General features: G+C 41.2%; 1 protein-coding gene across 1 annotated transcript in view; it reads right to left on the bottom strand.

Moving 5' to 3' along the window:
- Positions 1 to 1,368: 1,368 nt before the first annotated feature.
- CLTRN (collectrin, amino acid transport regulator) overlaps positions 1,369 to 14,349 on the bottom strand; it is a 31,979-nt gene continuing 18,998 nt past the window's right edge. The window contains exons 5-6 of the mRNA XM_045856033.1: positions 12,231 to 12,425; positions 1,369 to 2,187 (exon numbers count right to left, since the gene is read on the bottom strand). Coding sequence (XP_045711989.1) covers positions 2,031 to 2,187; positions 12,231 to 12,425 — 352 coding nt within the window. The 3' untranslated portion in view covers positions 1,369 to 2,030. The remainder of the gene's footprint in view (positions 2,188 to 12,230; positions 12,426 to 14,349) is intronic.

The following is a 14,349-nucleotide window of genomic DNA, read 5'->3' as shown; positions in this document are numbered from 1 at the left end:
TGTTAGGAACCAACAGGTTTAAGCCTACAGTTTGAATATTCATTCAAGCACACTGTAGCCAATGGACTGGACAGGGTGTGGTGGAGATTCTGGGAGTCCACCAAGCCCCTTCTTCAGGGCCCATGTGCTCATACCCTGCTTCTAGAAATATTTATTTTTGAAGGCTCAAAGATAAGTCCTTCCATGGGAATTGCCCCCAGCCACGGGGAACTCTCTTTCCTGAGGGCAGACCCTCACCCAGACAGCACCCATGACCATAACTGGCAAGTGAGATACAAAGGCCCAGCTATCTTATCTCAGTCAAGGGACAGCCTCGGCTCCTAAACTCCCTGAAGGGTCTGCTGAGGCCTCTGGTGTAACCATGTTGCTGGTCACTTCTTCCTCTGCCTAATCCTACTTTATTAGTTTTCCATGGCTGCATAACACATTACCACAAACCTGCTCGCTTAAAATACACATATTTGTCATCTCAGTATCCATGGGCCAGCAGTCTGGGCACAACTTAACTGGGTCCTCTTCATCAGGCTGCAATCAAAGTGTTGGCCAGACTGCGTTCTCGTTTGGGAATTTGTGGAAAACCCCACTTCCAAGCTTACTCTAGTTGTTGATAGAATACATTTCCGGGTGTTTGTAGGACTGAGGACCCCACCTTCTTGCTGTTGATTGATTGGAGGCTGCCCTCAGTGCAAAAAGGCCACCAGCAATTCCTAGAGGCCGCTCACAGTTTCTTTCACGTGGGCTTTCCCAGCATGGCCACTTACTTAATCAAGCCAGCAAGGAGGGTCTCCAGAAAAAGTCTGCTAGCAAGACAGACTCAGACATAATATAAAGTAATTGCAGAAGTAATGGCTCATCACCTTTGCTGTATTCTTTTCATTAGGAGCAAGTCACAGGTTCCATCCTCACTCAGGGAGTATGGGTTGCATGAAGGTATAAACATCAGGAGATGGCAGATACCTTAAAGCCTATCTGCCACACTTGCCTTCCTCATTTCTTAAAGGTGTACTTCCCAGAGAGGTCCTCAATAAACCTGCACACAACTATTCATCTTAGAGCTGATATCCAGGAAGCAATTCCGGAGGCGAGGAAGTCAGCTAGAGACTATTGCTGTAGTGTCAACTATGGGCAATTCCAGTGGGAGACTGAGTAACACATTTTCTTTCTATTGATAAATGTATAATTATTATTAGAATGACATATGGCCTATCTGAAAAGGCAACCAAGTCTAAAAATTACAAGGTGTCTTCGAGCAAGGATACACAACAAAAATAATTCATTTTTAGGGCTGTAGAACAGACTAAATATAACTAATAAAAATGAGCCTTTTTATGTTGCACAGTGTGAAAATAAACCTCAGACCACAATCAGTCACATGATCAAAAAGAGACAATTAGCACTTTATTAAACTAGCATAGATTGTACTTTTACAAATTGCAGAAATAACAAATAGAGCTTCCCTATTAGAGACTGATAGAAGATACATAAGCAACTGTTGGTATAATTATAGGATTAAATTCCACCTTGTTTATCAACACTCCCATTTTTATCCATCCCATTTACAATAATTACTTTTATTCTTGCTTACTTAGTCATATACAGAGTGATATAAACAATATTCCAATAGGATCCATTTTCAATGATTTCTACATCATATTATAGGCATTTGCCACTGGAAAAATGTTTGTCCTTATGTCTTCGGAGTGTGAAATATATATTGTGGCCTGACCTTCTTTTTGGAAATGTTTAAATACGGATGGATTTTTAAATTAATGATTACAAACACCGAATGACCACACTTACACACTGTGTTGTCAGGGAAATGTTTTAGAATATGGGGTGTACTCAACAGTTTACGACTCCAGTGGTCTTCATGGGTATAACTGATTGCCTTTCACTTTTGCGTATGTTTAAAATTTGTTACAAAAGAAGAATGGTGAAAAAAATATGTAATCTGCCCTCGACAATTTGTGGTGCTCAACAGCAGCACCGAAACAAGTGTCGAGTTTCTTGGGAAGTAAAACTGCAGCCCCTCAAAGAGGGGTAAGCCGCTCATCCTCTGTCATAAAGGTGTCATTAATGTGCCATCCCTTCATGTCCATGGAGTCACTGGAGATGCCATTTTCAATTGCGATGGTGTTTTCACACTTATCTTCAGCATCATCCACTTCCGATAGTCCTTTGTTCTTCCTGAATGCACATAAAAAGAATGGTTGGGATCTAGGAGGAGAAAGCATGCTCTTTTGCACAAACAGGGAGAGCAGAAATCTTAGAATGATCAAAAAATTGGAAAAGGAAAGAGGAACCTTAGAATGATCAAAAATTGATGCCCGTGTATTTTCAAATAAGCTTCAAAGATCATAAAGAGCTGATGTGGTGGAAAGATACTATCAAGATAGGAAGACTGCATGGATGATAAACACATACTGATCAAAGCAAGTGATCTTACTTGGAATACTAAAATAAATATGTATGAATATGCACATGAATGAATGAATATGTACATTTACATGAATGAATATGTTTGTGTACACACATATATACATATACATTCACACACGTAAACTGCATGAAGGAATGTGAGGAAAATGTACGGTAAATTGGCAAGTTAAAAAGTTTAGCTCTAGGAAGACTTCACAAAAATTGATTTTAAAAAAGTAATAGATTCTTCTCACAGGACTTGACAAATGGATGGCCTGCAAATGTGAAGTGAAAATCAAATTGAAATGGGATATCAAGAAGCAAACTCACGTTACTTTATAGAAAGGAAGTAACCATTATAAATTGCAGGTAGCACTGCTAGGATCTACTCACCACAAAACAGTTGTGTTCATTTGTAAGCTGACTTTTTGGAACTCAGAACACATTCTGCTGATTACATTACAACTCATAGCTATAATTCCAGGTCATTTTAAAAAAAAAAAACACCCTACATGACAGGATACATTTTGAGTTTCTCTTTCTCAGACCCTTTGTAGATCCTGCTACCCCAACCCAAGTGGTAACCACACCCTTAATATTTCCTTGGAGTGTGGAAAGCCATAGCCTTTAATCCAAAGGTTCTTCCTGTCTCTTGTGAAAAACCAAAACAGCTGAGCCAATTATGCTTGATATCACAGAGTTAGGGGGGCAAAAAAAAGAGGCAAGTACCTCTAGGCAACCATAGGGAGGAAGACTTTTCCCTGAGGCTTACCACAACCTAGCTGTTGGGGCACCGCGGAGGCATGATGTTACGCATAAGGCTCCCAGACTCACCAAAGATTCTATTGTCCCAGGAATCTAAGGAAACTCCAAAGAGGCAGGTCTAAATGGGTCACGTGGCTGGGATGGTGGGCATTGCTGTGGTGACCAGAAAGGACTCCCACCACTATGGAAGTCCCTTAGAACCTTTGTGAGTCTCTGACAGGTGAGGAGATAATGAAGATGCCCCAATGATGACTGAGGTAGAGTTTCCTATTAGTCCTATATGAAAGTCCACTTTAATGTGCTTTAAAGAATATGGTGTAAGGCATTCTGGGTGTGCAAGACTGCAGCGGGTGGACCCTGGGCACGGGGTGGCAACCAGCAGACCCAGCAAGGCGGTGATTGTGAAGCAAGGCACTGCACTCAACCCAGCATCCCGACACTGGAAAATAGAGCCTTGGGACACTGATTGAAAACACCTGTGGGGGTTGAGGCCCAGGAAGAGACTTCGAGCCTCACAGAAGAGTTCGCTGGAGAGACCCACGGGGTCCTAGAATGTGTACAAGCCCACCTACATGGGAATTAGTATGAGAAAGGCCCAGTTTGTTTGGGGAAAGTGGCGGAAGGGACTGAAGTCCCACGGAGAGCGGAGCAAGCACCATTGTTCCCTCTCGGACCCCACCCCCACATGCAGCATCACAACCCAGCAACTCGGTTGCCCCGCCCTGGTGAACACCTAAGGCTCTACCTCTCATACATAACAGGCATGACAAGACAAAGAAAAATGGCCCAAACAGAAGAACAGATCAAGCCCCACAGTAAATACAACTAAGCGACTAAGAGATAGCCAACCTATCAGATGCACAGTTCAAAGCACTGGTGATCAGGATGCTCACAGAATTGGTTGATTTTGGTCACAAATTAGATGAACAAATGAAGGCTACGTTAAGTGAAATGAAGGAAAATGCACAGGAAACCAATAGTGATGGGAAGAAAACTGGGATTCAAATCAACGGAGTGGACCAGAAAGAAGAAAGAAACCACCAAACAGAAAAGAATGAAGAAGCAAGAAGTCAAAAAAATAAGGAGAGGCTTAGGAACCTCCAGGACATCTTTAAATGTTCCAACATCTGAATTATAGGGGTACCAAAAAGGGAAGAGGAAGAGCAACAAGTGGAAAAGTTATTTGAATAAATAATAAAGGAGAACTTCCCCAATCTGGCAAAGGAAATAGACTTCCAGGAAGTCCAGGAAGCTCAGACAGTCCCAAAGAAGTTGGACCCAAGAAGGAACACACCAAGGCACATCATAATTACATTAGCCAAGGTAAAAATGAAGGAGAGAATCCTAGAAGCAGCAAGAGATAAGGGGACAGTAACCTACAAAGGAGTTCCATAAGACTGTCAGCTGATTTTTCAAAAGAGACCTTGCAGGCAAGAAGGGGCTAGAAAGAAGTATTCCAAGTCATGAAAGGCAAGGACCTCCATCCAAGATTGCTCTATCCAGCAAAGCTTTCATTTAGAATGGAAGGGCAGATAAAGTGTTTCTCAGATAAGGTCAAATTCAAGGAGTTCACCATCACCAAGCCCTTATTTTATGAAATGTTAAAGGGACTTATCTAAGAAAAAGAAGATAAAAACATGTATAATAAAATGACAGCAAACTCACGAGTATTAACAACCACACCTAAAACAAAAACAAAAACAAACTAAGCAAACAACTAGAACAGGAACAGAACTACAGAAATGGAGATCACATGGAGGGTTAGCAACAGGGAAGTGGCGGGGGGGAGGTACGGAGAATAAGTAGCATAGATGGTAGGTAGAAAATAGATAGGGAGAGGGTAAGAATGGTATGGGAAATGTAGGAGCTAAGGAACTCATGACACATGGACATGAACTAAATTGGGAGAATGTGGGTGGGAGAGGGTGTGCAGGGTGGAGGGGAATGAAGGGGGATAATGGGACAACTGTAATAGCATAATCAATAAAATATATTAAGAAAAGAATATGGTGGAGGAAGAGAAAAAAGAGGGAGCTCACGTTTATGAAAGAATGTCAGCTGATATAGAATGAATAACAGAAACAGAAAATTGCCACTACAATAATAATTGATTCTTATGAGGCACATCAATGTCTAATAAACCATAGAGTAAGACATGGTTAGGGAACAGGATATTTTCATGGTCTTAATGTATCACCCCCTTGTTTGTACTAATTAATGTATAATTAGTACAAGCAATGTACTAATTATAAAGAGATATTTGTATTTTGTCAAGGGATGAATTTGGTAAACATCACTAACAAAAAAATCTATCTGACATGACAAATTGAACAAGTGCCTCCAGATGTGGCATGCTGAAATTATATATATTATATATTTAATTCTATGTTCCTGCCCCACCTCATCTCCAAATTTTTTTTAACCTGAATCTCTCAGGAAGAAATAATCAGAAAAATCAAAATCCAGATTTAAAGAGATTTTGTAAAACAGCTGATCTGGGCTCAGCACAGAGTAGGCATAGAATTGGATGGACAGATACATGGGTGGCTGACTAGCCAGTTAGATAGATGGATGGATGGATGAATGAATGTATATCAATCACTGGTTGTCTGGATAATAAATGGATGGATGGATGGATGCATGGATGGATAGATGGATGCTATACACAAAGTTACTCAGACAGTAGTCCAAGGTGGATCTTGAATGGGATCCACCGGAAGGAAGGAAGGGAGGGAGGGAGGGAGGGAGGGAGGGAGGGAGGGAGGGAGGAGGATACACATGTGATATTTCTTTTATCTCTTATTAAAATGAATGGAGGAAAATATTCATTTTCCTACCTTAGGAATTAGGAGTTAGTATAGATTTTGCCAGGCTTCACTGATAGTTTTATTAGATAATTTCCAATGGCTGGAGTTCATAATGAAAGGTAAAGTAGCATCCAACAGTGTAGATCCTATTGTCATTGGCCAGTCTATACGCCATTGTCAAATGCGTCACTACAGACCCAATGCTGCGATGAAAGTTGGGGGTTATAGTCCCAGAGGCCTAGGCAAGGACAGGGTGCTGTGTTTTTCCATCCTCAGAGTGAAGACACTGCACTGGCTATTCCAAGCTCCAGCAATCAGTAATCAGTGCACAATGGGATGGGCATAGAGTTTCATGTGATAAAAGGGTCCTCCAGCCAGGTAAAGTCACCTACCAGATGACTAGAATACTTTGGTCCCATCTCCTGTGGACAGGACTATGGTCACTTTCCATGTCCTCCAGGAAGCAAAAGCAACTGACATTCTATAACCATCAGTCACACCACTCCATTCATAGTATCCAACATTCATTCAATAACAATGTTTTAAGTGCCTACTGTGTGTTGGAAGAGAGACAATCCATGTCCTAAAGTGAAAAGAAAGGGTTCAATAAAGGAAAAACTCCAAATTTTACTCATGCTCCCTCCCACCTACTTTTTTATGGATCATAAAAGAGAGGAGTAATGTTTCAGTAGGGATGAAGCCCTGGTAACAAATGTATATTTATAAACTATCATCAAAACCCACCTAGCTCATTCAATTTTCCCCTAAATCGCTCCTCATTGGGTTTGGAGTGAATAATAATCTCCATAACAATAAACAGATTTTAAACAGTCCAATTTTACCCTGAAATTTCCGTACATAAGTATAAAAGCCATATCACAAAAATCTTAGTGGATAGAGCTATCCGAAGTAGGTGGCAATGCAACACAGTCTTAGAAATAATGGTTGCCAGTATTTATTCACCAGTTTCTTCACTTCAAGAAATGTTTTTATGGAGTTAGAAGAAAAAATTGCAGAGAGCTGAATCCAGGCAGATCATCTCAAGGAATCTTGCCTCCCCCTCCCCAACTACAAAGGGAACATAATTCCTCAGGCGTCACTGAGGAATGGGGAAGAACTAAAAAAGCAGCTGGAAACAGATGAGGACAGCTTTCTCTTCTTTAGAAGAAGGAGTTCTCAACCACAAAGCCTCTGAATGAAATCCCTACGGAAATTTAGCCAGCTGGGCTGTGTCCGTGGCAAAGTAGGTACATATTGTTCTTTTGTGACCTCAGAGTCGGTTGTACGGAGTCTTAGCATTGCTGGGCTTCACAAACTGCAGTGTCAGTAACACGCTAGCTGACACAATAAACAGCTCAAAGGTTACCTTAAAGCAGTAATGCAGCACTTTGTCACATTTCATAGCCTGTACTGAAATAAACTGAATGACTGCCTGTGCATTGTGCTTACTAAGACCAATAAAACTTATCTTTCTGAATCATCCTGATTTGGTTTTTGCTAAAAACATGAATTCCTTTTCCTGAAAAATAAAATCGAGTGTTAATGACTTCCGCTATTGCTGCAAGGTCAGGTAGTTCAGGAAGAGGATTTTAAAAAGTGACTAAAATAACCGCACCTAACTCCTAGGAGTCCTGAGAGTGAACACCTCTCACAGATCCAGAGAGAACAGGGACAAAAGAGGGGACAAAAGAAGTATCGAATGGCTCTCAGAACTAGGGGGTGTTAGGGAACAGGGTTTGCTCAAGATAAAGAAGTGGCAGCTGAAGCAGAAAGAGTATTTCTGTCTTCCGTCAAGAAGATAGGGCCAAGAGCTGAGGCCCAGGAATAGCCAGATAAACAACAAAGAACAGACAAATACGATTTTCAAACACAGAGCCAATTATTGGAGAACCGTGGCTGTCCTCCTAATCAACAGGAATGATTCCTGGGGAAAATAGTGTTGCTGGAACGATTTCAGTGGGCTTTGCAGCACGGTGAGATTGGTGGGCTTTGGGATCAAGCCCATCTGGTTTTAAACAATGGTACCAGTACTTTCTAACCATATCACTGTAGGCAGGTCACTTTATATGTGCCATGTGATAGCAATAATAATAATTATTATATATTACATGGCAGAAAGCAGCACTTTGCATACATCACCTCATGTAATTCCCATTGCAATGCTATGAAGACTGTATTAGAATCCCCATTTTTCACATGAAGGAGCTCAGGCTCAAACATGTACAGTAGCTTGTCTTTCAGAATGGAACACAGTTGGTGGAAGGAGTGGGCCTAGAACTCTATTTGGTATCTCAGGCTTCACTCAAAATATATATTTGACTCCTATTGAGTATGTATATTTAAGAACAGCAAAGGAAAAACAAAACATTTACTAGTTCTAAAATTCCTACAACAATTATGGAGCTAGGTGAAAAATATTATTCTCATATTCTGTATGTGACCTAATCAAGGTCACTCAGCTAATAAATGCCAGGGCCTGAAACTAGAATCCCAAACCAAGAATATTGATCCGGTGCTGTTTCTATTAAAACACACATGATATCGTCACCATGATCATCAGGCTGAGCAGATAACTCAAACATCTACTTCTGGGCTGGGGCTAGACACAGATCTGGCGCAAACATCAATGTGATGTGCAGTTCTTGTCTCTTCGAGACTACAGGCTTTGGGGGCAAATCGCACCTTTTCCATGATTAGGAAGGTCTGTCATCACAACTATCAGGGCTCTCCCCACTTCAAACCGCGCCCTTTCCTCGCTTCCGAGTAACACTTTGTACAAGAGACACCCACCACAAACTGCATCGAACTTAAAACACAGCAAGTCAATTTATCTTCAGAAGGTTGTCATAACTGTCCTGACTACATTTGCTAAATTACTGATGCTCCCCAGGTTCACAAAAGGATTTGTCCGTCTCTTTTCCTAGTATGAACATGAAATGAACTTGTGAAGGCAGAGCTGTGACAACAGCCTCCCTTCTCCCAGGCAACAGATTAGGATGCTACACACCCAATTATGATATTACTGCAGAATCTGCTCAGAAGGAAACAGATAGCTGATCCCAGTACAAACTAGCTGAAAGGCCAGTAAATGGCAGCATAATAAAATAATAGTAACAGCTAACACTTATTGAGCGCTCACTGTGTGCCAGGCACCAGCCTAAGCACTTTACTGTCTTAACTCTTTTTATCCCACCAAGTTAATTATTTCCAGTATACCTTGCTGTTGCTCTAGCGAAGTTATCTGTGCACAGAGGGAAAAAATTAACCAGCTTGACTACAGCACCACAGAGCAGGTGCTCCTGAGCTTGATTTCCCTGACTCATTGCCTGTGCTTCCTGATAGCCATACAGTTAATGGATTTTATATAAGAGCAGAATTAAGTGACGAAGACTTGGAATCTAAACTGTCTATCTCCAGAGTCCATTTTTCTAACTCCTACACTGTGTCATACTACTGAGAAAATTGGGAAACAAGGAGATGAAATCAATTCGCAAAGGTTGCAATCAATAGAAACTACAGAATTATAGCATTTTAGGATTAATACAAAACAAATGGAGATAAGTGTACTTGAACAACAATAAAAAATATTTTAAAAACCCACTAACTTATAAGATAGTTTTAAAGAAAAGATTTTAACATGTTAAATGTAGGTATTCAAATATTGCAAGAGAATATTTCTTAATATTCTTTAAAAAAACAACTTGTACCATGTCTTTCTGCATTACAGGTCATATAAAGCTCAAGAAAATCAAGCAAGCACAACTTGGACTTAATCTTTGAGTTTAATTTGGAGACTAGCCCTGACTGGTATAGCTCAGTGGATTGGGTGTCATCCCACAAACCAAAAGGTAACTGGTTCAATTACCAGTCAGGGCACATGCCCGGGTTGCAGGCCAGGTCCCCAGTTAGTGGCATACAAGAGGCAACCAATCCATGTTTCTGCCACATATCAATGTTTTTCTTCCTCTCTTTCTCCCTCCCTTCCCCTCTCTCTACGTCATCAAAATGGAAAGGGAACCAACCGTATGAGAGAGAATATTTGCCAATGACACATTGGACAAGGGCTTAATCTCCAAAATATATGAAGAACTCATATAACTCAACACCAGGAAGACAAGGAACCAAATTAAAAAATGAGCAATTTTTTAATTGGACTTGAATAGACACTTCTCCGAGGAGGACATACAGAGAGCCCAGAGACATGTGAAAAAAAATGCTCATCATCACTAAACATCACAGAGATGCAAATGAAAACCACAGTGACATATCACCTCACACTTGTCAGAATAGCTATCATTAGTAAATCAACAAACAAGTGCTGGCAAGGCTGTGGAGGAAAAGGAACTCTAGTGCACTGTTGGTGGGAATGCAGACTAGTGCAGCCCCTGTGGGAAACAGCATGGAATTTCCTCAAAAAATTCAAAATGGAACTGCCTTATAACCCAGCGATTCCACTGCTGGGAACATACCCTAAGAATCCTGAAACACCAATCCAAAAGAACTTATACACGCCTATGTTCGTAGTGGTGCCATTCACAATAGCCAAGTATTGGTAACAGTCCAAGTGCTCATCAGTAAATGAGTGGATCAAAAAACTGTGGTGCATCTACACTATGTAGTATTACATCACAGAAAGAAAGAAGGAACTCCTACCTTTTGCGACAGCATGGATGGAAGTGGAGAGTACTATGCTAAGTGAAATAAGCCAGGTGGTGAAAAACAAACACCACATGACCTCACTGGTAAGAGGAATCTAACGAACAAAATAAACTAACGAGCAAAATACAACCGGAGACATGGAAACATGGAGCAAACTGACAGTGGCCAGAGGAGAGGGGGAAGGGTGGTGTGGTAGAAGGAAGGGGATGGGACTAGTCAAAGAATATGAATGACCCATGCACATGGACAATGGAGAGGGGATTGACTGTGGGCTGGAGGGGTCAGCTGGGTGGAGGGGGGCAAAAGGGAAAAAAATAGGATAAATGTAATAGAATAAACAATCCAAAAATTTGGGGACTAGACACTGGTTACATGTATTCCACAGCATTTCATTTATCGTTTGTGAAAAAAGTACAAAGCCCAAGATTTCAAATGATTGCCTTCTGTTGGTAACTAAGGCGAAACATCTGAAAAGTACTACTAAAGCTGAGGAGAAACATTTAGTTGAACACATACTTGGCCAAACATATCTCACATGTCCCATCTGGACAGCAACTCTTGAAAACAACGCATGTCCCACCTACCAGAACTCCCCTTTCTCGCGATCAGAAGGGAAGGTGTAGAACCATCCAAGCGTGCAGTAAAGAGCTGAGGCCTCCTTCCACTTCCCCTCTGGATCAAAGGAACTTGCAAACGAAATTTTCTCCTTTCATCGTGCTGAGAAATCCTGTCTCTCCTCTCCCTGCTCCACTGCCTTAGTAAGTCTCCCACTGCTCTGAAATTCTCTCTTGAAGCAATATTGTTTAGACAGCCAAGTTTGCAAATGCCTCAGAATGTAGGCAAAAGAATCTATGTGCATGTCGCTACATTGGAAGCTTTCAAACTAAGTGAATTAGAATACCCTAAATATTCACTAAAGTAAATCCCATTCGCAGATTCTAATTTAGTGAGTCTGTGATGGAGCCAAGGAACCTACATTTCAAACAAGTGTTGAAGGTGAGTGTGATGCAGGGAGCTAATTCAGAGGCTACTTTGAGAAACACGGTTCTATAATAAGATCATGAGCACTGGAGGGATGGGCATCCACCAAAGGGAGGAAGCATCAACAGGAAACAGCAAACAAAGTATCTGGGACAAGACAGCAGCTGCAGGTACTGCACCAAGAAGCAGCAGGCCAAGGTGGGGAGGCATGGAAAGAACTGCGGAACTGCTGGCATTTGGGGGTGGATGACCATGAAAGATTAACTCTGCCTATCCAAAATGTCTGCTTAGCTCTGTATATCCAGATTACAAAATCATAGCACAGACATTAAAATTAACCCTGGATATGTGACATTCATATGGTGTTGAATAAAGAGAATGACAGTAATACAAAGAGCCATAATTAAGTAAGGAACATTGGACTCCGAAAAGTCTCTAAAAACAAGCGCATAAGTGATATTTTGAAAATCATCATTTTTTTTTTGCAGAGTTTCACATACAAGGCATTATCTTCAGTTAGGTGCAAATGCTCTCCTTATTTTTCCGAGTCATGAGCAAATAGGAAAACGGTTTTTAAATCATTCCCTTTCAATACCTTACCTTCTACGTTGCCAGATTCCTGATAAAACCAACAGTGTGATTGCAACTATGACAATACAAAATATCACACCAAATATAATAATCCAGATGGGCACAGATGGGTCAGTGGGTGGTGCAAGAGTGGAAGGAATTTTTAAAAATTCCAGAGTCTGGTCATTCAAAGAGAAGGCATTGTTGATCCGGTTCCTATTCATTCTAAAATACAATGAAAATAAAAACAAACAAGACAGAAAAAAAATTAGAGACGGAAAATACAGACCTCTCTCTCCATGATTATCACTCTACAAACAGAGCACCCCCATAGAAAGAGACTTCAGGGTGACTAGAGTCTGCTGAGCGCACTCATGCCGTGGTATCTGTTTCACAGGTTGCTGTGCGGACTGCTGCAAGAGGGGCTTCTCTCTGCACTATTGCCCTGCGTGGTTGCAAACGTGGTAGCAGTAAGCAGAAGTCCTGAACTTTGATCTCTGCCCACCATGTTTTATTCCCGATAAGTAGCATCTAGATTAAAATGACAGAACTCTATTTAAGGTGATTTACATAAATACCCACGGCCCCAAAAGATACAATGATGTGTTAAAAAGTGCGTGAGGAACATGAGAAGAAAAGAAAACCAGGAAGAGAAAAGCAAACATGAATACAGAAGCAGGTGCAACTCCATCGGTTGGAGCTTTTTCCTCCCTGTCAATTCAACAAATTCAACAAACATTTGTGGGAAACTAAGTACCAGATACTAGGCTAGGTGCTGTAGAGACAAAGTGAAATAAAAATACTAAGGACCTTGCAGTCTAGAAGGAGGACAGATCAGCGCCTCTACACTCGCAGTACAACGCAAAGTGTCCTAGGAAAGAGGCCAATCTGGGCACGGGGGGGGGGGGGGGGGCGGTGCACAGCAGAGGGCTAAGGACACCACAGTGAGAAGTCAGGCCTGCTTCCCTGTGAGGGCACCTTCGCGGCTGTGTTTTCAGGAACGGGTAGGAGTTCTCTACACCAAAGTGTGCAGTGAGCACAGGAATGACACATGGTATAGTACGGTCTGCTCGGTAAACTGCAAGCAGCTCCATATGACTAAAGCAAATGGCGCTTTAGGAATCTGTAAGTCTAGGAAACATAAACGTAAATGTGCTACTTTTCCAGGGGAAGGGGGATCTGCATTTTTGGTGGTGGTAGCAGTTAGGGAAGGGTTGGTAGCAAGGACTTATTTGACTGAAAACAAAAAGGTGAGTTTCTAAAGGGAATTTGAAAACTGAATGAGAAGATTTCTTGGAGATATTGCATGGCTTTTACTGAATTCACACTAGACAAGCTGACAGCATCTACCTCTAGAGCACCCCTGAAATACAAATACAATGTGAGTCTCATGTGTTACTGACACTTTTCTAGGAGCTACATTATTTTAAAGAGGAAATAGGTGAAATTAATTTTTATAATATACTTTGCTCAATATCTCTAAGAAAATACAAGGTCAACATATAATCAATATTGAGTTGGTTCACATTTTATTTTGCACTAAGTCTTTGAAATTCAGTGTGTACTTTACACTCAGAGCATATCTAATCTTGGACTATGTCTCAAGTGCTTAATAGCCACATGGCTGGTGACTGCTACACTGAACAGTGAGGGTATTGAACTTGATAGTAATGGCTTGAGAATATCTGCAGACCCACACTGAGATAGCAGGAAAGACCTCCTTTAGCAAATAAAAACCTATGCTGAGGCAGGATTATTCACAAACATAAAGGAAAGTCACAACCAGATAATCTACAGCAGGGCATAATTTCCATGTAATTTTTACCAAATTATAGAATGTTTGCCTTTTTAAAACCTAATATTGATCATCTGGGAACACAAACCTTTGGACAAAATAATGAACCCCACTACTAAGATCTAACTCAGAGGAAAATGAACAGCTGCTCTGCGTTCTCATTCTGTCCACGTGGTTGGTTAACGCCTTGCTATTCTATAACCTCTTGGGCTAATTAGAAGTTCTAGTTCAGCACAGACTAAACCTCAGTCTACCACCGAAATCCCCAATAGATATCAAGCAACAATAATGTCTTTCAGCCAGCACTGGCCTTGAAGAGGGGTAGGTCCTCACAACACAGCTAAAACAGCCATC

The sequence above is a fragment of the Phyllostomus hastatus genome, unplaced genomic scaffold, assembly GCF_019186645.2.
Source record: "Phyllostomus hastatus isolate PE091 unplaced genomic scaffold, TTU_PhHast_1.1 phas_scaffold_12, whole genome shotgun sequence".
Lineage (NCBI taxonomy): Eukaryota > Metazoa > Chordata > Mammalia > Chiroptera > Phyllostomidae > Phyllostomus > Phyllostomus hastatus.
Note: the sequence above shows the minus strand (reverse complement) of the source record. Positions and strands in the feature narration are given on the sequence as shown.